Here is a 25286-nt window from a genome sequence, read left to right as displayed (position 1 = left end):
TAGAGGAATTTTTTAGTGATCTGGAAATGTCTTCAAAACGGCGGTAAGTGTTGTCAATTGTCCAGCGTGTTTTTTTTGATGAAGTTGGACATGTGTTAACTTAAGGCTATCTCAGAGCAAAGCAGGTTAGCCGCTAGCTAGCGGGTAGTTAGCCGTTAGCTAACGTTAAGCATAACATTCCAAAAGTTGTAAATGAAACCGGGGCGGAACTACGCTGCCAAAATCTGAATATTTAAATGCAGATTATTTTTTTATCGTGATACTGTGAAGTAAATTGTGGTTCAGCAAATGTAGTTAGTGCAAAACGGGGCTAAAGGGAAGTTAACTTTAGAGCTAGATGGCACATTCTCTAGTTGTCATTTTAAACCAGTGCTGTTGACCTAGTGTAGATGGGAAGATGGTCAGCAACACATTTCCTTCTGGCTATTTTCAGAGGACATTTTTTAATTTAATTTCCAGATTGTTGGAATCCTGATATGAAATTAGACATATATTATGATGGAGGATTGACTGTTTTCTAACAAAACAGAATTAAATGTTTTGTGAATTTCTAGGTTAATTTCCGTAATTTAGCAACTTTCTGACTCTTTATATCTCTTAGCTTATCATTTTGATACAACACCCAGAACTTTACTTTTACTTTACAAACTTGTTTTTGTTGTCTCTTTTCCCACATGAAGATAAACAAGGAATACACCAAGAGCAGTTCCCCTTTCACTGTCCATAAATGACCTTACATTTTGAGGGAAATCTAACAATTTTATGTTAGCAATAGAATATCAAGAGAAAGCTGCATTTATAGCTACAAATATTAGAATAATTAATGATGACACAAACTAATTTTTTTGATTATATAGTTTATTCAACATCACCATAGCAACATCTCGTCATGCATGTGGAGTGTTTGTTTGCTTTTCTCGTGCCGTCCAAAAGGTGTTGTCCGTCCGCCGTCTACCATCTGCCTGAATCCATGTGAACATGTGAGCATTAGTTTGACTCAGAAACTAGACCAACAGCAGTGTAAAAAAAACCACATTTTATTTAACAGGATTCACAATGAAGAGAACTTTAAAATCTACAGTACGCAGGGATCTAAAGTACCTGATCCAATAGACATCATCAGTAAAACTCCTGAGGTACGTTAAGAAAACACACGTAAACAAAAACCCTGTAATTCAACTCTGCTTCACATTAACAGATCTACAGTACATCCAACTTACATCAACAGTATTAGATTACATTTATTTACACAACAACGGGCTGTTCAAATACATTTTGTACAACTCATGAGGAGATAAAAGACTCATTAAGCTATGGAATAGGAAAAGAAATAAGACCGTTACAAGACAAAAGCTTGAATTTGATGTAACCAAATTTCTAAGTTTGCTTTACTTGAACTTCATAAAATATTATGAGGCGCCATTATTTTATTACAACACATCTTCTTTCAATATACCCACTCTAAAGGGCAAAAGGTCTAATTAACTAGATGCTTTTAAGCTTAAAGGAATTGACGAGTCTCTGAGTTTTTAATTACACTGTGAAAAATTGGACTTGGAAAGTGTAAATTATGATGCCAGGAGTCTTGATATGCTGTATGGTCTTTGTGGTGTGTGAAATTTAAAAAATAAAGAGAGAGAGTAAAGACTTAGAACAAAAATCCTTTCTCAGCTGCATTTATGTACCTTACATTCAGGACACACTCCTTAGTGGTTATATTAATATGTTTACAGTTGAGTTTTGTGACATTCATGGTCAAAAGTCTCCTTAGTTTGTTACGGTTGCTGTTTTTAAGTGCTGATTGTGACTTGTTTGTAGGTAGTAGATTGTCAGGCTGGTGGTCATGGCGATGGGATGCGGTTCATCCCCGGGTTAACAAAGGAGAAGTTTCTGAACATCGTCTGATCGACGCTGTTGATGAGTGTCCGGTCTGCACACGACAACCGGGGCTTCTCATTGATGAACTCTTTGTCAAAGTTGCTGCAGTCACTGGGCGAAGACTGTGAGAATGAAAGGGAAAACATTTCAACACACAATAATACAGACAATACAGAACTTGTTTAATAGACCAAAAATATTAAAATTCTAATATATCCATGCCAAGTTTTGTCCCAAGAAGAAGAAGCCAGCCCTCTCTATGAAAAAAAATCAAGCCCATTAAGATGGCGTATTCGAGTCGGACACTGCTGCTCGTAGACTGTGAATATACTTACTAAAGTTGGCTTGAATGGTGGCGCCACCTGCCGTTTTTCCAGGGCGTTCCAGTCCGTGCTGCTGAAGAAATTGTGCTCTCTGATGTTTCCTTTGACTCCCAGACGCTCCTCAGGCTCCCTTACAAACAACTGCAGAACAAGTTGGAGTCACCGGTTAGAAAAAGAGTCAAGAGTATCTTCTGGGGCTTCTTCATAGTGGATCTCAACATTCACTGGTGTGCTGCTGTCTTATTATTTTACAGAAATCATGTTTTCAACAATCAGCAGTCAAAGAATTTATCACTTTATAATTGGCTAAAAATATTGTGTAGCCTAAACCCATTAATGGAGTAGGAAGTATGTTTTAGGTTGGACTTGGTGATTAGTTTAGTACCCCCAATGCCCCCCAAACACAACCTTTGCAAAGCACACAGTGTCTGACCTTGACCAGAAGGTCTTTGGCGTCTTTGGTGAGCCAGCGGGGATAAACAGGGTTGTCCGTTCGTATGGATTGAAACAGCTCCTCTTCATCGCGGCCATGAAACGGAGACTGACCGATCAGCATCTCGTACAGCAGCACTCCGAACGACCACCAGTCCACCGAGCTGTTGTACTTCTGACCCAGCAGGATCTAAACAACAATCACACATAAGACTGTTAGAACAATCTGTCCTCAGCTCTGGTTTCAGTTCTTAATTTGCCTTCAATGATATGCAGGAGATATCCATTGCAGTTTTCTCGAGGGATACAAGAAGAATCTGTGCGAAGTGGCAAAAAACGGGCATGTTTTTCTGACATCTCAAATCTGTGACAATATTAGACATGCCTACAGGTTGTGTCGTTAAAGATCCCAATATCAGCATTTTGGTCTGTTGTATGTCCTATGTTTTGCTGTACTGAATTCAAGTTTGCGATTGAGTTGTGGCCAAGAGAATAAGGACGTTACAGTCCATGCAACTGTCTGCATTTGTGTGATTCAGTGGTTTTCAACCCATTCATCTATAGTTTAAAGTGTTTGTGTGTTAATGTGTGGTCACCTCAGGAGCGATGTAGTCTGGTGTCCCACAGAAAGTGGACGTCCGCGACTCTTCCTGCATGTTCTCCTTACACATGCCAAAGTCTGCTATCTTTATATGACCCTCAGAGTCCAGCAGCACATTATCTAGCTTCAGATCCCTGCAGAGGAACAGAAGGATATAAGAAAGCTTTATATATATATATATATATAACATAAACAGGAAGCAGTTCTCAGTTTGGCCTCCTATGTATTACTCATCATGAGTTTCAGTTCTTTTTCTGGCTCTAACTCAGCCTCTACCTGTAAATGACTCCTTTCGAGTGCAGGAACTGGAGCCCACAGATGATCTCTGCTGAGTAGAAGCTGCAGGAAGACACAAATAGGAGGATGAAAAAAAAACATCGGGGATGTATTACTTTTGTCTTTCTTTCGGCCTGTTTCATTTGCGTCAGTACAAAGTGTCTCTAACCAAGAATTACAAGGAAGAGGACAGGATGACTCCCTTAAAGATAGTGATCGTTTAACCAAACGTCCTAGTGACTCGTGTTTTTATTCCTTTTTTCACCTGCGTCATCGTAGCAATGCAGGACCAACATGTCAGGCTGTAAATGTAATGATGTTGACATTGATGACTAACTATGGCTTTGTCAATTTGCCAAGTCCTATTATTGAGACACAAACATGTTTATTTATGCTGAAACATTTTAACATGGGGTCTAAAGGGATTGACTTGCTTTGAAGCCAGTCTCAAGTGGCCATTTAATGACCTACAGTTTCTCTTTGGCTTAATTTTTCAGACTCTTTGTTTGAACTGGCAAGTATTTCACATATTGGACAGTGTGATTTTTGAGGGTAAACATACGTGGTCCTGTGAAGGTCAAACTTGTGGCAAGTCTGGATGTGGAACATGAGATCGCCTCCATTCAGATACTCCATCACGAAGAACAGGTTCTCCTGGACACAAAATTACAGAGAGGTCAGGGCCGCAGTTTGCTGAGGAGGGTTGGAGTGAATGTCTAAGTGTTCGAGTATACGTGGTTCTTACCTTTGTCTGGAAGGTGCAGTAAAGGTGCGTGAGGAACGGGTTTTCCCAGGCTAAAGAGAGGACCCTCCTCTCCACCATGGTGCACTCCACGTCATCGTCCATCAGCACCACATCCTTTTTCAGAGCTTTCACCGCAAAAAACTTCCCGCTCTTTTTCAGCTCGGCTAAAAACACCTGAATGCAAAGCAAAAAAAACAAGTTGCTGCAGCTGGACAGTTTCAGTGTTTTCTTTGCATGTTGTCCACTCATTTCTAACGCCTTCTTTCTCATGCTGATGCAAAGACTTTGCTGCCACCCACATCAAGGCTACAAGACGTCAGTCGTTTTTCTGTGGAAAGTGGATGCACGAATAAATGTGACGATGGGCTGCATTAAAGTTAAAGTGAGAGTATCCAAAATATGACTAAAGCCGTGTCTATTAATGAAAAACAATTCTACATCCCATTTTCACTTTGCATCACTTGTTGTAATTTCAGAAGTAAAAAAGCAGAGCATGTAATACTTTGAATTGTTTCTTGCTTTTAATCAGATCATCTCCTGTACCTTGCCAAAGCTGCCTTTCCCGAGCATCTTGTGCAGGACGAAGTCATCAACAGTGAATTTGGGGTGGTCCTTCTTTGGAACGGCGTAGAGAGGCTCTTCATCCGACACCGCCTCAGTGATCGACTTGCTGACGTCGCCTGGTCCGTCCCAGGAAACGCCCTGCGTCTCTGCAGGTCGGGAAGCAAGACATTACAAACACTATCAAAAAGGAAGTGAGGGGCTTGATGAGGGTGAAGATTTAAGATGTTGTGTACCTTTGTTTGCAGGTGTAGCTGTGGCCGGTGCATCTGTTACAAGCCCAGATGGAGCTCGGACCACTCCCGGCTGTCCTACACTTACTGGACCTTCCCGACTGATGATGTCAGAGTCTTTGGTGCTTCTGGCCTAAAGGCAAAGGTAGGACCAGCATCAGCATCATCCGACACTTACAACCCATCATCCACAAACGAAAGACCTTAGTAACAACCCTCAAAACAGGTGTTTTAGTAGCTTTGGGACAGGTTTTATAAGGTTGGTCTCACCTGCTGTTTGCTCTCGATGATGGCCAGAGCTTCAGCCATCAGTTTCTGGTTCACCCCGCAGAGGTTGGCCACTTTCTTCTGACATTTATGATGGACGTTCATGCTGCATTCTGCACAGAGACACGTCATGAAAACATGACCTTTGAGAACACCTTTTTGTGTCTGAAATGTACATGTCACTGATTGTTTCTCTGCATGTTTTCACACATAGTTTTTGATACAACAATGCGTCTTTAGTCGGTCTGTATTTAATTTGTTTAAAGAGGAAATGATCTACTTGTGGTACCTATTGTGTTGTTGCATGTTTCCCTCATAGCACATACTGGCCACATCAGACAGAATACTTTACCCTAACGTCTCGTACAACCTAACTGCAGGAGCCTGTTAGCTTGGATTGGACGTCTGATTAGTTTCACATTGAACACTTCGGCTTCCAGCTGCCGTGACAGCTGCACACTGCTTCTGGTCCAACATCCAGAACCATGCAAAACATTTGACGCTTTTTTCTGATGGGAAATGTTGAATTATCCGCTGACGTGGCAGCTGTTGGAAGGATATATCTAATTGTAGACACTGAATCGGCCCTGTGAATATCACCATGTCTTTGGACAAAGTAAAAGGTTAAATGTTTCGACACCTTCCAGCCGCTTATCTTTCAAATACCACATGAAGACCACTGACTCTGTACACGCTCTGCCTTGTCTCTGTGGTTTCTTCTTTTTTACCCGTTAATCTTTTAAATCTTTTTCTTATTTATTTATCTGAACAGAGGCTCTAAGAATACAGGATGTATGGTGCACAGAGTGTAGCTCCCTTTGTTGCAAATGATTGATTTTGGCTAATATAAATAGAGTTTATTGGAGTTGACTTGAACAGCCCCGCCGCTGTATACACAGGACTCTCATACACCTACAGGGCCTGTTGTTTCTTTATATTTGTTTATGTAATTCTTACTTTTACACTTGATTATTTTTGATTGAAAACCAGCCTTTTATCACATACTTAAAGGAGAAGTTCAGTATTTTTAAACTATGCCTTATATTTGCAAATTTGGGTGTCGAAATGACTCATAGGAACAAAAACGTCTGGAATCAGTCCAGTAGTACGCCTCCACCTCTGCCGTAGCAGCGATACAGCTGCGATGGCCGCAACATAATCATTCAAATTCAAAGTACGCCCACTAAAAGTGCTTGTTTTTGCCACTGACTCAGATTGCTACTCCAGGTGTCCGACAACATTACGGAAAACATCGTCCTTTTTTTTTTAAAGAGCAAGATCCTTTTTGTGTAACCAGAAACAGAAGTCTCGCTCAAGTGGAAGTCTCGCTCTGAAATCTCGCTGGTGGTGAGATGTTACCCGAACAGGACGGTGGAAACGTGAGTTAGAGTTGGAGAGAGGATTTGTTTACGTAGAGGACTGCCAGCAATAATATATTTCAAAAGCCGTGGCTGAATATTGACCGGACGGCATTTGAATTTGATGGCCGTCCCTATTTATTAGAGCCAGAGTGTACGGACGAAGAGCTCATACGAATTTGTAAACATAGGGCCCAGGTTTAAAAATGACGAACTTCTCCTTTAAGAGTGTGCCATCCTGCAATGTACTTTATATAGTGTATGTAGTGTATGCCGAGTAAAACATCTTTAAATTAGACCTGTGAATCGAATGAATGTGTTGTTATAAAGCTGGAAAAAAGTTTTGTTTGTCTCAAGAAAAGGTGCTGTTTCATTTGGACAAAACAGTTACTGAAAGAATTATTTATCTTTTATTATTATTAGTGTTTTTATTACTGCTTTTGTGAACCTATTCTTTATTGCAAAGGGGCAAAAGTTTCTTTAAGAGGTGACGCTTTAACCCGACAAAGCATCGGTCCAGTTTCTTAACACAACAAGACACATTAAAGCCACAGTAATGATAAAGCTCCTGCCTCTCACCCTCACATTTGAGCCCCTGCTTGGCGAGCCCCCACAGCAGAGTCCCGCAGTGTTCGCAGAAAGTCGGACTTTTGTAGTTGTGCACTTTGAACCTGTGCGGCATGTCGATCTTGAAGCGCTCTTTGTGGATCTGCAGACACAACGCATCACATCATATCCCCTTTAGGGATTTAGCCTTGCAAACATAGCAAAGAGCAGCTTAAGAAACACTTCCTGTATGCAGACAGTGGGCGGCAGATCTGTTCTTCTTTTCTGTCTATTAAACCGTTAGATTTTTTTGGGTTTCATGCAGTTTTCACGCAGCAGACATTGTAGAGGAAGTGAAACAAGAGAAAGAAGATTAGAGCAGCAAAGGAGACAAAAATGTCTGTCGTATGATGCCTCTTACCTATTAGTAAGCATTTTAACCACAGCGGGGTGAGGATGACGGACTGTGATGGAGCATTTATGTTGAACAAAGAGAGTCTGTCTCACTTACCATTGTTTCCTTGCTGTTTATGGCTGAACCCGTGCATTTGGCGATGACTTTGTCTATGCATTTTTTGTGGATAGCTGCATTGCACTCTAAAAAACCCCACAGAAAACACAGTTAGACAAACAGAAAAAGGGGAAAAAGTCATATTTCGAGCTTTTCCATCCAGAAGGTCAGTGGAAAATAAGTCGACACTCACGTCTGCACTGGTAGCCCTGCTTGTTGAGACCCCTGCGGTGGATAAAAACACATTCAATGACTCATTCGAAAAGGAGGAAAATGATTTGGTTTATGATGTGGTGTCTCCGTTTGTTTCGTACCAGACAAACTCTTTGCAGACGGAGCAGAAGGTCGGTTGAGGGAAGAACGTGGCGCTGAACTCGTGGCATTTCACAACGTGAACTTTGGCCTGTTTGATGGCTCCTCGGCGGTGATGGAGGGCGAACAGACCCTCTCTTTCCCGTTCAGACTCCGGGTCTCCCTCAGTCTGCCCCGCGGCGTCTGAAACACATCAAACAACCTTTTATTTAAAAAAAGAGCAGACATGTTGTTTGGCTCAGCTTGCATGGACAGAGCGATTGCTCACTGCAAAGCAGATTCACACATAGGTTTATCTTTCTCACCCTTGTGTGTTTTAAAAGGTGTTACTTCTAATTAACATAAGTTTGGTTTCAGCGTGTCCAAAGCATCTCACATGAGGATGAGTCATTTTTGTTGGTTGCTGTCCCACACACTGTTGGTCTAGTGTATTGTGAAATGATCAGAACTTAGCACATATAACACTATGGTGTAACGCTTCTGATGTGAGAAAATGTAGTTTTGAAATGTAATATTGTTTAAAATGGTACGTAACTTTTTGTATTAAATTCAGGTGTTGCCTTTATGAACTTGATAACACAAACGCAGTGGATTAAGCTGATTCTTTTTTTCTGTAATTTTCTTTCCCAACATTTTGCTGCTTTTTTCCTCAACATGTTCTGCTTAATTTGAGCGCATGAAAGTACAATGTAATCCTCAACTGGCTGAGCTGAATCAAACTAATTTAGCTGCATCTCGTTTCATCAAAAATGTAGTAACTAGATGACCAAACAATCTCCTGAGTCTTGTCGAGGGAGGGAAGCCAGTGGGCTTTCAAAGACGGCAACCGGTTTCGAGCGTCATCGGGTCTTCCTCAGGGCACGGAGAGGAAGAGTCATGAAACAGAATGCAAGGTGAGGTTCACTTCGTCAAGTCGCCTCAGTGTTTTACTGCACTGCACTTTTAATAGTTGTGTAGTGATAGTTTCTTGTGATGTTTTTGAAGGGGCTTTTTATTCAAACTGTGTAGTTGCTGAGACGTGTGTATCCACACTCTCTTTTGGCTGCAAGAAACAAGATGGCAACAGTCAAAATGCCAAACTCAAGGCTTCAAAAAGGTAGTCCACAGGGGCGCAGTTCAGCTCAGTTGGTAGAGCAGGCGCCCCGTGTACAGAAGCTACAGTCCTCGTCGCACTGATCGCAGGTTCGACTCCCAGTCTGCCGATCATTTGGTGCATGTCATCCCCCACTCTCTACTCCCAACATGTCCTGTCTATCTTTAGCTGTCCTATAAATAAAAAATAATCTTTAAGAAAAAAAAAGGTAGTCCACAAACCAACGGGTAATGATGGCTATGTCCAATTCTTATATACAGTCAATGGTAAGGACTTGTTTAGCATAGTTTAGCATTAAGTGGAAGCAGGTGGAAACAGCCTGGTTCGGATTTAGTCAAAAATATGCCAAATAGCTCCTTTTCTTTTTGCCTTAATTTGACAGTTTATATTGTAGTTAAATTAATTCGTGGTCGGACAGCACTGCGACGACAACATTCAGAAAGCTTTACTCAAAGCCACTTTGACCTGCCGCTGGTGGAAAACATTTAAAGTTCCAGTAACACACAAACAAAAGATTAAACTTACTCAACTTAAAAATAAGAACAGTCCATGTACTGCTGAATCATTACTCAGTGGTGGAATAATTGTCTGCTCGCATCACAGCGTGGAATTCATGAATCTTATTGTTAAACCACAGTACGGCAGTTTATTGTCTTTAAACAGGTTGCACAAGTGCTGCTGAGTGTCTGTTTGCATGCAGTCCAAGAGGATTGTCACAGCGAATGCTTTGCCACCTGTTGTTCTGAGCAGTGATTTCTTATTAGCTGCGTCTATAATTAGAAACATTCTTCCTATCAGTTCTCAGCGACTCCTCGGGTCTCTGTGTGGTGTTAATGTCAGCCAAGCACAAGCGAAAGGATCGAACACAAAGCACAGATGCCTCCTTTGACGCTGAAAGCGGCAATGACTCGAAAATCCATTTTTTATATTTGAGAAAATTTCAGGCCGGGAAGATTAAGGCTTTATAAAGACAAGAGGGTGCACGTAACAGAGGCTTTTCAAGGACGGCAAAGACAATTTGGATGATGGCTTGTGTTGTCTGATCACATTCACTATATTCATCCAGTATTTCACCATTTTTTAATCTCCCCAAAACAGAAATCATCCTTTAAAATCCTTTGAACAGAAACATGGAAACATCTAAAATAAGAAATCTTTTACATCAAACCGTTAACAACAGAATATTGTTGTCAGAACTGATGCAGAGGCAGACGGTTGAGATACATAGGTTTGAATTACTCACCACTTTTCTCCAGGTAATATTTGGCCTCCATCAGCAGGCGACCCTGCGGCTTCAGATCCAGCTGAGACAAAAAGAAAGAGAGAAACTGAAAACAACAGAAATATTTCACGACTCGATTTCATGAGAAAAACGTAGAGGATAAAAAGGGAAGGATGTGGATTCAGAGTGATGATAACGATGATGATGATGCATGCAATGCTGGCTTGAATGTGACAGACAGTCTGTCTGTATGGCGTCAACAAAGACCAACAGCCTGTGAAGGAAATTCAGCAGAATTGGATTTGATTCATCCACTGTACTTTATTTGTGTTTGTTTGACTCTTAGTTTGCTTTAAGAGACAGTTGGCAGGAAGTCTTTGATGAAGCTCAAAGTCTTCCTAGGGAAATACAATCTCTTCTTCCGATGACGTGATGCGATGTACAAACAAATTAGCAAGAACTGTGTAATATGCAAGAGCAGTAATGGTGTCTATGTCACTAACGTTGGGTTAAGAAGGTGACAAATTATTTAAATTCTTCATTAGATGATGAACAATAGAGACATGGAGAGGAAACCTGGATGGAGAGGGAGTAAAACATTTTAAGATGCATGACGTGTTAGATAGTGTACGGGAGGCATTAGTTGCTTATTTAAAGGGCCAGTTCTCCGATTTTCAACCTCAGGCCTATCATGCTACTATGGGGAGCTAATGCCATTATGGTAGGGAAAAAAATGCAATGTTGCTCTGTGCCTTTGGAGGACGCTAACGCTTCTCCAATTGGCCCTGGAAAACCTCCATCAGACTCCCTAAAACTGGTCAACTGGCGGAGACCAGGGAGCTCGCGAAACTACACTTCCTCAATCTAGGACACCCGCCTCCATTGATCGGCTGCAGCGATCTCTTTCCCTCTTGCTCTCCTTACACTCCAGTACAGCGCAGGTGGACACCATGATGCTCTGTTTTTGTTAAGTTTGTAGATATTTTAGGTAGAACTCGATGTTTTACCAACTGTAAAAAAGAACGAATAAAACAAACGGGAACCCCACTCTGTAACCACTCCCCTTGTTGGGCCGTTCCTTTCAGAGGGAGGGGCACAATGCACGCTGGGTGTTGTAGGAATGTAGAATGGGCGAAACCACGAGCTGTTTGAACTTTTATCCACAGCTATGGAGTCAATTTCAAATATTATTGCTTCTATCGATTACAGAGAACGCCAGCTTTGACTGACTCCTCCTGCTCCTTTGAGGTTTGGGAAAGACTGTGTATGATGTAGGGTCTCTATTTACAGAACTACAACTATATTGCTTTGGAGATAATTTCCCATCATGCTCCTGGTGGAAATTTAGAAGAAGAAAACATATGGAGCAGAAACAGAAGCAGCTTTGGCCACTGCTTCTCCTCCGTCAGAAGTGGTTTGCATTATCTGCAGTGATTGTGCCTGTAAAGTTAGCTGGGTTAGCAATATGAGCTTGAAGGCAGCTAGTGAGGCAGCAAGCGAGCGTTGAACTATTATGTCACATTCACGTGAGACACGGTGACAGCAGCCATTATGTGGGCAGTGGCTTTTGCTGTTAACTATCTGGTTTGCTGCTTCCTGTTGGTGTTGGAGTGTCTCTACAAAAGAAGCCTGCTGGTTTATTCTCTGAGCGATGCATGTGATGATACTTTGCACCACAAATGGACACAGTTTGTTTGTTTTTTTTCCCTAATGGCTAAAGTGTGGATTACCATTTGATATAAAACATTACCATTTGGTGTTTTGACCCAAAAGTGAGTCAGCCCATCTGGACTTCTGCTGAACAGCTGAACAGCTGAACAGCTGGTCACACACAGCGATGCAACGGCACTCACCCAGATCTCCAGCTTGCCGTTCTCCTTCTTGCACCGCGTTGCGAGCGTGTCCAGAGCCACCGTGGCCTCAGACTTCAGCTCTGCCGTCCGGTCCTTCACCATCACGTGCATGATGCGGCCGCGGTGGACGTGGGCATCGAACGTCGTGCTCCACGGTGGGTACATGGTGGGCTTCTTCTGCTTGTACACTTGGCCCTTTTCTGGAGGAACAAAAGCAGAAGACTTTTTCACTGGCAGGCTCTTTACTTTGACCTTTTGTTAGAAACAGGAAGTGGGATGAAAACAAAGCTAAAGGTGTTCTTGTTACAGGCAGGGTAGACGATGTGACAAGATGAAGCTGGAACTGGAAAGTCAAGTTTGCACAAGGTGTTTTGGTGTGTTCTACATTAGAGATAGACTGATATGGTTTTTTTCAGGGCCGATACCGATTATTAGTAGTCAAGGAGGCCGATAACCGATATTTGGAGCCGATATTCATTTGCAGTAAAGGTGAAAATATTGAATAATACAAACTCCAACACTTAACTTTGTTTAAATTCCTTTAAGCATATGTTTTTTAAACAAACAAACAAAAAGCGCAGGGAGTTCCCAGGGTCAGCAGCATCTCTTATAAAGTTAACTAAGTTAACTTCCTGAAGTTTTATTAAGTAAATAAAACAAAGTTAAATAAAATTTGCAAAGAAATTAACTTTTTCTCCTCTCCGCCGTGTGTGTGAGCACTCTGCATGCAGAGTAGTGACTGCAGACAGAGAGGCACGGCTGCATCAGAGCCAAAATAACCCAGTTTTAAATTGATCTCTTATCGGCCTTCGGATAAAAAAAAAAAAAAAAAGGTCTTAAAGGAATGGGACAGATATTTGGGTAAAATATCATAATAACAAGTTTAAAAGCTGTGAGGAAAGAAGCACCTTCCGAAGAGACGGACCAACGGCTAAAAACAGCTTGAGACATATTCTCAGTGGAAATACTGGCACATATCGTGGACCTGAAGAAACACAAATTGGAATGATGTTTAAAAAACACTGTTTGAGCAGCCTGGTTTCACAATGCCCAGCGAATATCTACAGTGCAGTTGCAGGAAATACTCATCAGGTTATTAATCCGCCACTGAAAATAGTCCCTAAGAAATTGCCTTCTTATTTCTTTTCAGTAATATTTTCTATAAACATCAACGCCCTGCTTATTAAGGAAAATACTGAGCATTTTAAAAATTAAAGTGCATAATCAGTTCATGTTTTAAAGTATTTATCTTCAGAATTAACTAAATAACTTGGTGCTAACAGTTACAGAAAGTTGTAAAGCATTGAAACAGCCTTTTTATAGGATGTGTTGACAATCATGAAAGTATAGAATAACACTTGTCTTACTCGTTGCAAGTTTTGATTAATAAAACCTGGAAAAGGGGGAAGATTTCCTGCCAGTTCTGAAAGCTGACACCAGGACTTAATCCAGAGAAGAGGGATGAACGTATAGCGTTTCACTCTCGGGGGATTAAAGGCTCTGTTACAGTCCTGAGCTGTCGCTAAAAGCTGAAATCCATGACTCCTTTACGTTATATTAATCTAACGCCATGTGTAAATGTTAGATGTCTTAACGTTACAGATATTTTCTGCTCCGTTATCTCGGGTAATAACTTCAGCATGCATTGCAGGATGTTTGATGCACTATGTGAACATTTCACCCCCTTGCCTGCAGGCCTTTATGATTATCGTCTCACAGTGTCGAGAGATTTCGATCGCATTACATGGCCACAAAATAAAAAAAAACCTCTCCTGGCCTTCATGATTGACATCTGGTGATGTTTCTCTGTGATAACATCCTAAATATCCACTTACATAACAGCCACATGCCATCCTGCTGCTCCAACAATAAAACCCGTTAAGCTTTTTTACTCCCAATGTGATCTGCGCCCGTTAACATCATCATCGTCGGCTCACTGCAGCTGCCGATTTAAGCACCCAGAGAGGGAAATATGCCCGTTTGTGTGCAGATACTTCATCAGACTCTGAGTGGTTTTCAAAGTGAGTTTGCTTGTGGCGCCGTGCAGAGTGAGAGGTGTTAGGTTTTTGTGTCAGCAGGTACTCTGTCAGTTCCTGTGTTGTTCTGTGAAGAAGCACCAAAGTGGCATTTACACTTTTTTTCGTGCCTCTGCTGCTCAGGAGTCTACATTTTTGTTTAATAAAGTCTATAATGGAGCTTTTTTTTTGTTTCATTAAAATCCAAAGTTACAGCATTCTCCTTCCCCGGGCGTGCCCTAATCCTGGTCACCAAATCCTCACTAAACAAAACATTAAATCCCTTACTAATGAAAGTCCATTAGCAGCATGTTGAGGCCTTGACTCAGCAGGTTTGCCTCGCTTGAATAGGATTTGAAAAGTGGAAGTAAACCAAGAATGGGCCACTGTTTGACTGCAGGTACAAGCTGTCGAACAAGACTTTCCACGAACACAGGTGGAAATACACAAAACGAAAAAAAAGGAAACTGCTCAGATTCAGTTACACGAGCGAATAACGACCAGTGGTTATTGTGAGAGCAGCTACAAAGCAGAATTGAAATAAAAGGCGTCCTCTCAATGACTTCTTGTTTTTGTTGCATTTTAATGACCAAGTTTGATATGTCTTCTTCTTCTGTGCTATAGAGCTGGTAAAAACAAGTCACTGTTTCCCGACATCAACAACCACACTTATATTTACTTGACCCGATCCCACACACGCCTTCCTGCTGCCCCAAATACTCACCAAAGACCCAAATGTGGATTAATCCAAACACAATTGCCCCCAATAATTACGCTGTTTACTTCTGATTGAGTAACATTCGGTAAACGCTAACGAGACCAGCTGTTTCAGGTTATGTGTGACCCATTTATAAACATGAAACTATATATCATTTGTGTTTTTAGAGGTGTATGTCTTTGGTCGGGCCAAAATGTTTGAGTAGGTAAGTCAGAAAGTATTGAGAGAAAGACTAAGGCTATGTCACTTATATATACTATTACATAATGAAAGTGTGCTTTGTGCTTTCTTTGAACTGCCACTAATACTAATTTCTTGTGACGGTTATGATCCTATAAGGAACCCAACATGGGTTTCATCATTTTCAAAAGTCTCCAATTCAACCCGCTCACACTGAAACCCATTACTAGTGTTTTCTGACTGATACTGGATCAGTAATGTTTGTAAAGTCTACTGCTGTGTTCAAAATGCCACACTATACGAGCAGTACGTTCTGATGGCCAAACTGTAATGATGCAAACAAAAGCAAAATGTGCAGCATGCCAAAAATACCCGGATGTCGTACTGATTTGGAAAAGCATTTCCAGTATGCATCGGACCAGTCTACCTCGCCTGCTGTATCCCACAATGCAAAGCGCTGGAACGTCACTGCAGAAGTTGAAATGACGGACAGCAGCAGCATTCCAGCAGAAGGGGGCGCTGTAGCTAAAGAAGCAGCGGTTATTGTTTACTTCCGCCTGGCGTAGCATACTGCAAAATGAATTTGAAAAGCTCCTCCATACTATGAACTACCGCCAACTGCAGTATGCAGTATGTAGTATGTAGTATATAGTACGGCATTTAGAACACAGTCTTTGTTTCAGGGGTTTGAAAACACCTGAGAATTTTTGGATCCCAAGGTAAACTTAGCTTAACTTCAAAATGCTAAAGTATTAGTGTGGATGTAGCTTAACGCAGCGTTGGATTTTGGTCTTTTCAATGACTTGTTGGCAGTAGTAAAAAATACAGAATACTGGGTGTATTGGGTTTAGCTCAGCAATTAAATCGGCAGCTCGTATACAGAGGCTATAGTCCTCGACTGGGTGTGTCATCCCCCTGTTTCCATAACTATCCACTGTTCTCTCACTCAAGACATAAAAGGCTAAAAAATACTGAATATTACCAGCTTTGTTCTCGAAGAGTTCACCAACAGGCCTTTGATATAAAAGGTACAGCTACAAAAGTTATAGGGGCGGCTGTGGCTCAGTGGTAGAGTCGTTATCTCTCAGTCGGTGAGTCGTTGTCTCTCAATCGGAAGGTTGGCGGTTTGATCCCTGACTGCTACAGTCACATGTCGAAGTGTCCTTGGGCAAGACACTGAACCCCAATTGCTTGCATAGATCATTAACTCTCAGATGTACGTCGCTTTGGACAAAAACGTCTGCTAAATGACATTGTAACATATAAGGCGTTGTAATTAAATATAAAAAATGAATCAGTACTGCTGTGTTGTCTTGATACGTACAGAACAGTATTTATCTTATCTTAAGTTTTGTGGAGCAAATCTTAAAATAATCATATTTAAACCATTGTAATCTTCATTTTTTGAGCAGAGGGAAGTCTGTTTGGATTCCTGAGTTTAGCAGATGCTTTTGGCCGATGAAGACACGTTTACTTTGAAAAGATCTTTAAAGCACTTTCGTTCAAAAGAGTCAAAAAGACTAAAAGGGGGGGCCTCTCAACTTTGTAGAGGACTTCAAAAAAGGGCTGTTTATTGAAGTATTCCATCGCTTTTAATTGAAGATGAGTCAGAGTGCATGATGGGAACTATCCTTTTTTTTGGAGGGAGTTTCTATTCACCAGCTTTTATGGTGTAAATGAGTCAGAAACGCAGACAAATCAAAACACAGCAAAGCTCATTATGTCATGTCCAGTTCTGTGCACATAATTCTTTCTGCTGTCAGGCACCAGTGTTTCAGTTCTCAAGTCCGTGTCGTTGAGGCATGGAAAAAAGTGTTTCGGGGTAAAGTTAAATGAAACTGGCGTCCTAGTTCTCAGTGAGTCAGGATATCGTAAGAGAAGCACACAGACGTACAGGAGCGTCTCTGTGCTGCCTCGTAGAGCCAGTTTTGTGGTTTTTCGAGGAAAAGAAACATCAGAAACCCTCTTTCCTCTCAGCGCCGCTCTGTTTTTAGCTCTATCCTGCACTCGTATTCACCCGGGGTTAAAGACAGACAGATGCAGAACAAAGATATCTGCGCAGAGTCTGTTATCATGTGGGACGTTTCCCAAAGTTGCGACATTTAATGTGAATCAACAACTGAATGACGATCACAAGAAAGGAAGGGTATTTTTATTTATATACATGGACCCACTCGCGTTTACAGAACTATCTTTATCCAGCTATATGACGCCCGACATCCTATATCTCCTGCTAGTGTTACAGTATAGTTTATATTTAGCCTAAGTCGACTTATTAGCTACACTTCTATATGACCTGTAGTATTCATATATTGTAAACTGAAAGTGAAAATAGCTGATCTGTTATAAATATTTTAAGATACTCTTGTTATTTATAAAACTGCATTTCTACACGGCTTTATTTATCCCAAACGCCCACTTGTGTTGCTTCTCTGGACATAAACTGCATCACTTCCTGGTTGGTGGAGGAGTTATTTTTTCAGAGAAAGAGTCAGTGCTCTTTATTTAGCAAATGATGCGTACAGGAGGAACTGGAATTATTGTTGAATTACTATTTTGTGCCGTCAGACTGTCAGAGAAAGAAACATGAGTCTCAATGTGTCCATCACAACACAGAGATTTGAAAATGTTCTTCTTTCACATTTCTGCTACCTGAAGCTATACCGGTTTAAGCTAGGGCTTGAGCTAACGATTACTTTCATTATCAGTTATTTCACTCAATAACTGATTGTTGACTGTTGCCTGGCTAACATGGGAAACCCCAAATATATTCATTGTTCTATCAAAATAGAAGACGAAAAAGCAGCAAATCATGACGAATAAAAAAGCCAATGAAAATTTGGCATTTTTGGTTGAAAAAGGACTCAAACTATTAAACCATCATCGAAATAAACCACCAAAACAAGTTTAAGGAACACACCTTTATAATTACACACCTGCTCTACATTAAAGTTAGATTTCATAGAGTTAGATTATATTTTTTGTATTGATTCTGATGCTTAATGTCTCCTGTCTTACACCGACACATTTGATGCCAATCTGGTAATAAAAATCATTTAGCTTGTAGCTGTTACTTTAATTGATTTGTGTAGTCACTAAGTGATTTACGCGTATTTTAACCGTCTAAACGTTTAACCCTTGTTAAACTAACTGATGGAAGAACCAATTCTTCAACAAATTATCATTACACACATTTTGTGTTAAAGTCTTTTCATCGACAGCTGAAGTGCAACTGTCCTCATCAATTTCGATATGTAAACATGTACATAACACATCTAACTCTTCATAAAATGTCCCAAAAACGCTGAGATGTTTGGTTTACATGTGGTGACATCCAAGTAGCTCTTAAACAACCAACGATTAGCCGAGTAGGCAGAGAGTTAGCTGACAATCAATCAATGGTTTCATTCAGTCGTCAATCAAAACCGGCCTGCGGAATATGATGATTGGCTGCTTTTCTTTCACTTTATACCCTTCAAGCTGAATGAAGTTGAGACTACGGGCTCTGGGAAACTGTTACCAACACTTTTACAATAAATACCAAGCCGTCACTCACCTGTGTCGATGGCCTCCTTCATGTACACAGCACAGTACGGGTTCAGCACCTCTTCGTGGTACGCCAAGCCCGGATCCATCTCAAAGTTGGAGAACCCAATCCGCAGGAAAGGCGACATGGCTGCAGGTTTTTATCCTGTTTCTCCGTGCAAATATCCAACAACAACCTCCAGGGAAACCTTTGCGATTTTTGCAGTTTTAAAGAGAAGAGATTCTGTGTCAGACACCTTTCCTCCGCCGCAGCAAACCGCCGACTGGACCTTTTCCTCCGGAGGAAAAAAGAGGCTGGCAGGGGAGGAGGAGGAAGAGGAGGAGGCAGTGGGTTTTTTTCAGCCCTTGACGCTTTAAAAAACCTGAGAGAGGAAGAGAGAGAGCAAGTGAGGTTTCATCACATTTGACAGCTACCTTCAGGAGCAAGTCTCCCTGCAAACTCATCATTACTTTCAGCAGCTTTGGAGTTATTTTGACCTAAAAAAACAACAAAGGAACACGACAAACATACCTCTGAACGTGACTGCAACACAAATAAAACCACGCATACCTTCAGGACTTGTCAACACCAGCTGTCACGCTTGGCAGAGCCTCCACAAAAACACAATCATCTCTCATAAATCTCCTTTCTTTGTGTGATATCTACACTCTTTCTGCCTCCACTGCAGCAGTCTCCACCGCGCCGTCTTCAACTTGGTGACGGTCGATGTGATATTTGAGGCCTGCCAGAGAGCTGCATGTGTGTGTTTCTGTGCGTTTGAGTCTATGTGAGTGTGTGTCAGTCCCAGTGGTGGAGAGGAGGCCGGGAGGGGACTATTAATAGAGCTGAAATACTAAACGCAGATCACCACCGCAGTCCGCAATGGTTGTTGGCGTCATTTTCGGAAGCTGGCACAAGTCACCTTCTTTACTGTAAACTCAGCTGACCCTGAGTCAGAGGTGTCATGTGAACAGACAGACATAGAAATACAGGAGGTGGATGAAATATTTGTAGTAAACTCTGATGGAATTGTTTTAGAGAGACTGTAGCAGGTACAAACTCACTCAAGTACATGTAACTACTTAAAATATATATATATATTAATATATATTCTATGTAGTGTTAGATCTATACTATCACTGTGCTGTTGTGTAGGTTAAATCTGCACTGATCAATATTTTTATATAAACATTCAAACGGACCGCCCACAGACGGTCGTGGGAGATTCTCATTTGCATAATCCTGTTTAAATCGCTCTAAAGGAATCACCATTATAGCTACAGCCTTCATTCTTTTTGCATCTGAAAGTTAAGACTTCCGTCTTTTTCGTCATCATGTTTTATGTTAGTTGATTATGTCTTTGTATTTTAATGCAAGCATAAATTATGTCAAAATGTGCGGGGGGCAGTGGGTGGCTGCGTTCTGGCCGCAGGTGCTAAATCCTGTTTAAATTGATCCATATAAATAAAAATCATAATAGCTACAGCTTGATTTACATAACTTACATAACCTGTAGGTTGGATGGGGTTTAAGGATATAAAGCATTTGAAGATATTCCAAGAAACCAGATCACAATAAGCAAAAATACCAGTGTAGGCATCTGATGCTGATGAAACCATCAAAACGCCTTTGCACACTGCGCGACAATATCTTATAAACTAGAAAATATACAGAGTTTGAATAACTTCTGGAGTGTTAAGAAATATTTTGTTCCTTTTTCTATATTTAGGCTTGTTTTGGATTAATATTTTTGTTTGTTTATTTACACAAATTAAATGAAAAATTTGGTGTTTTTAAGATTTTTAGGGATTTATGACACAATTTCAAAACTGTTATTTATTATTATAGTTTATTGACTCACAAAAAAGTTATAGCTTCAGCTGTAACGATTTTAGGAATATAAAGCTGTACTGTAAAGGTGCTTTTCGACCAAAAGTACCAGGAACTAAAAGTTCTTCTCTTTATGGAACTGAATGGTTCCTGTGGCCAGTTGTTGTCTGCGTTTCCACGGCGGCCCAAAGTCCCGGGAAGATTATGCAAATCAGGCCAATGACGTATGGAGAAGCAATAAAAGTAACTGCACTACACCTCCAGTCCAGTAGGTGGCGGTAAAAAGAAGATGAAGGCCATACAACAAAGATGACATAAAACGCGCTGAACGGGCCGGTATCATCGCTTGTGCGACGCTACAGTTAGCCTGTTAGCATGGAGGAGATTCAACTTGTGCTGGTTTTGATCGCGCTTTATTGCATCGCAAATTGTTTCAAAGCGCAGTGATAAACAATCTCAAAGCATGATGATAACAGTGAGCTTGCAGCTGCCGTCTTTTAAACATAGCGGGTGAAATAAAACGCTCGACCAATCAGAAACAATCAGCACTGAAAGTTCCTGGACCTTTGGAGAGTACTACCCCCCGAGCAGGTAGTAAATAAATTACCCCTGAACTAAATTTAGACCCTGGTTCCTGCTATCAAAATGCACAGAGTTCCTCAAAAGGTTCCTAGTTCCTCTGGAACGTTTCTGCTGTTGAAAAGCACCTTAAAATAATCCAGGAAATGACATCACAATAAGCCAAAATACCAAATGTAGGCACCGGACTATTTCTATGGCAGAGCTTTAAGGGTTAAACTTTAATACTCACTGCCAAGCTATTTTTTATAAACCAAGCATATTGCAATAAGTACTTATTCTATGTTGTTTTATCCCATTAAATCCTGTGCCATTAATCTTTCTTGCAGAAACGTTTTACATGTTATAGTGCATATTTTGAAAATCTCACCCACACTCTCCTGAGCCGACACAGATTGAAACATGTGAAACCTGCAGCGCTGCAGCCCTCCCCTGCAGCCTCACGGTGCTGCCTTCACGCAGGGCTGGTGGGAGTGAAACTTCCGGTGCCTAAGTGACGATGGTGTAACCACACTTCCTGTCTCTGGGCGGTTTTATTTGTCATTTTGAAGCTTCACAGGTGGGGCTGCTGCAGTTTGAAAAACACAACTTCGCTCAAAACACGGCTGAGACTGAGAAGAGCAGAAAAACAACTAAAGCTGAGAGTATTAATGCTAGTACTTGGTGTTAAAAATACTGAGATAGTTCGTTTATAAGCAACATCCCCAATTGATTGATTCAAAGTCCCAACATGTACACAATTTAAAAAAAGATTATTTTACTGCTTGGTTCTTAATGTTTCTGGATATCACTAGTTTACTTTTGTTTTGGTGAACTGTCAAGACAACGTTAAAAGTTAAACGTGTGTATGTTTTTGTTGATTTTAATAAAGTTTTAAAAAAATCATAAAAATGATGCAATAAACTCTCTGATGAGTAAAATCCAGTCTGAGAATGTCTCCTGCACGGCTTCTTGATCAGTCACGCTCTGTTTTTCTTCCTCTGTCGACATCCTCTTTGCATCTGCGACGATTTCACTATTGAGAATACCGAGCTAAGAATTGTTTGCCTTCAAAACTTTCTGCGAGAAACCTGTGCCTTAGAGCGTGACGCTCTTCCCCTGAGAGATCGTACCCACTCAACCCGAGTTAAATCGTGCATATCAGGTGCACTGTGCGTGGCACGGGAGGGAAAAAGGCGGCATTCTTCTGTGTGCCTTAAACATTATTGAAGCTGTTGTTTTAAGGTGAAATAGTTGATGTTGATTCATGTTTCTTGCACAGGTTTGAAGCAGAAAGGTCAATGTGCTTATCTGATGGGACAGATAGGAAAAACATGCATAATTTGACTTAAAGAAAATATACAAAAGAGAAGCTTATATAGCGTTTAAAGCCGATGTGATGTAAAAGCTGTGACGTGCTCCTGGATTTCCTCGGTGTATGCCCTCTTTCTTCCTCATGAAGTAACCGCTCTCTGGATGTAAGAGGATTTAAACAGCAGCAACACAGGGGTCATTGTTAGAAGGAGCTGCTGAACTTTCTACCGGTAAACCTTTGACGACTACTTTCAACCAAATGGGCAGATTAAAGGCTGTAAATCAGCTGCTGATGGAGTTTTATGTGCTTTTCCACACATGAGGACGTAAACACATTCTGTGTTCTTTTTATTCCGAGGCCGACAGAAGCTGTTGAATCTTTTTCAGCGCACAGAATAAACAGCCGCTTGTTATCTCTGAGATCACACTTTTATGTGTGCAGGCATCAAGGTGCCATCTGAGGCAGGAGATTCACTGTAAGCCACCACCCATGAGCACTCAAATGCCACCCCCACCCATCCTCAAACACACACACACAGACACGGGGAAGGTCAAGAGCAAGTGTGCCAACACCAGACCTTTCTGAAACCTTTCATGACGGAGGGCAGAGTCGATTGAGCCTCCCACCTGCCCCTTCTGTGCAGAGCACCATCAAAGCTCTGTGCGTGTGTGTGTTTGAAGTAGCCCTGATCTTTGTTGTTATTGACAGGTGGTCCATGTGTGTGACAGAAGCCTTTGACTGAAGCTGCACAGACGCTCTGAGCGTCCCTGAAGTGACCACTTATTCATAGATAGTACATACAAGGATGTGACCCTCGACAGCTTACATCAATGGATTATCTAGCGAGTGAGGCTGTGGGTTAACACTGCATCAAAGAAAAGAGTCAATTTAAAGTGCTTTTTATCATTAAAAGGGTCAATTTAATAAAAAAATAAATTCGATTGACTAAAGTTATTAAAGTCTTTTCCCTTGAATCATGCAAATGTCCTAAAATCAAATTGCTTCTGTGCTGCAAAAATGACCTAAACCTGCTGATCTGCTGTTTAATTTCAATGTCCAACGTTAATTTAGTGTCATTACATTTTATTTATTGCCCTTGCATACAATTTAAAAGTACATGTGTTTTATTTTATCCTTTTGATTAAATAATATCCCCGTTTGGCATCTATAAAGTACATCTGTCTGTCTCTGATTCACTACATTTCGGAGGGAAATATTGCACATTTCCTCCACTACAGTTAAGTTACTTGCAGACACACAAAACATTTAATCTTTTACTAAGACATAATACCTTATTATAGACTAAACTACCGAAAAATGCATAGTTAGTTACCGCTAAAGCAGCTACATTACAATGTTGCTAACATGCTATGTTTATTTGCAGGCTGGGATTGCAATAAGCAACATTTACTAAGGTATGAAGGAGTTTTTCCATGTATATGCTACTTTTTACTTTAACATTACACCTGTCACTCCACTACATTTGCAGAATTTGACAGCCACAGTCACCAGCTGCTTTGCTGCGTCAGGTTTTATTAACAAATATATGATGATGTAATAAAACCCACTTTTATGGATACAACAATAAAATGTATATAAAGTAGTGATTTCTTCCTGGACAGGTACACCATTTAAATTCTGCTTGTAGCTACTTTTAGTCAAGTAGTGTACATATATTACTACTATAGTATAATCTGTGGTGTACATCCATTTATATGCTACTTTTGACGTCTACATCAGTGTATTTGTGAAGAAAACATTGCAAATGTTTCTCTGCTACAGTCCCTTTAACAGAACACATGGTATTTATTTATATATAAGATGCCTTATTATGGATTAAACCACCTAAATGTATACACAGTAGAAAGTTACTGTACATTTCAAGCAGCAATAATACAAACTAAATAATACTACACAATTGACAGGGGTTATTTTGCTGCCTAATGTGTGCTTTCACTCTTAATAGTTACGTTATATTTAGCTTAAAAATACCACCTTATTTAAAGTAGTAGCATCATGTTATTTTTACTGTGTGGTATCTTAACTTTAACTTAAACATGAGATCTAAATATAAAGTAAGTGACAGAAGCAGATACTCTCTCAAAGATGCAGTAGTACATCACTAGCCTACCAATTTATCCCTTTATGACAGATTGCAGCTCAGTGTTTTACAAGCCTGTCATGAGTTTGTAATGTTGCCAAACAAGCTAATAACAATGAGAAGCTAATAGCCGTGATTAAAAACACAAGCGAGAACTTAGATAGAAACTACTTAATGCACCAGAGGCTAAATGTCAAACACATATGCAGCTGTTTGTGGTGTGTTTATGTTCTCATTACACAGTGAAAGCAACTACATGTGTGCTATAATTTACAACACCCCAACTCAGCAGACCGTAAATGCGGTAAAAAGCAGGAAGAGTTTAGTTTGAAAGAGCAGCAACTTTATAAATACGGTGTAAGATGTTCAAAACAGTAAAAACTAACCTGTAAGAGAGCACTGAAGTTTACTGTCCGCGGGCAGACGCTGTTCTCCATCCGAGCATTTCTCTGACAGACCGGAGGGAGCGGGGACGCTGCATTTAACTGTGATACCATGACGCGTTCAAAGACTGTCGGTAATATCAGAACTACCTGGAAATTATCAAACATGGTGGCGATTTAAAACAAAATTACAGACAAATGGGGATTTTTGTGATTACATTTTTTTAAATCATTAATTTAGAATAATATAGCAAACATTTAAAGGTGCAGTCTGCAATAAATGTGTAATACATTAGATACATCATAAATAAGTGCTCCAATTGATTTTGAACAAGATTAATCACAGCTTCTGCTACATCTGTGTACCATTTAATAAAAAAAATAGATTAACCAATTTATTTTGCTCTTAAATGTCAATATTTCTGTGCAGTAGTACATTTTTAACTTAG

General features: G+C 40.6%; 1 protein-coding gene across 1 annotated transcript; it reads right to left on the bottom strand.

Moving 5' to 3' along the window:
* Nucleotides 1-1015: 1015 nt before the first annotated feature.
* On the bottom strand, nt 1016-24897 carry prkcq (protein kinase C, theta). Its single transcript, XM_069670984.1, is given in 18 exon segments — nt 1016-2000; nt 2214-2342; nt 2635-2823; nt 3230-3368; nt 3511-3573; nt 4073-4164; nt 4256-4429; nt 4799-4965; nt 5053-5182; nt 5242-5429; nt 7254-7383; nt 7732-7817; nt 7925-7956; nt 8046-8226; nt 10380-10440; nt 12212-12411; nt 18681-19032; nt 24841-24897. Coding segments are annotated over 17 exon segments (2238 nt in total). The 5' UTR covers nt 18799-19032; nt 24841-24897; the 3' UTR covers nt 1016-1841.
* Nucleotides 24898-25286: the final 389 nt, after the last annotated feature.

Source organism: Semicossyphus pulcher, unplaced genomic scaffold, assembly GCF_022749685.1.
Source record: "Semicossyphus pulcher isolate SPU_LCO1_2020_fin unplaced genomic scaffold, fSemPul1.0.p SCAF_20, whole genome shotgun sequence".
In the NCBI taxonomy this organism is placed as follows: domain Eukaryota; kingdom Metazoa; phylum Chordata; class Actinopteri; order Labriformes; family Labridae; genus Semicossyphus; species Semicossyphus pulcher.
This window is presented reverse-complemented; position numbering and strand designations above follow the sequence as displayed.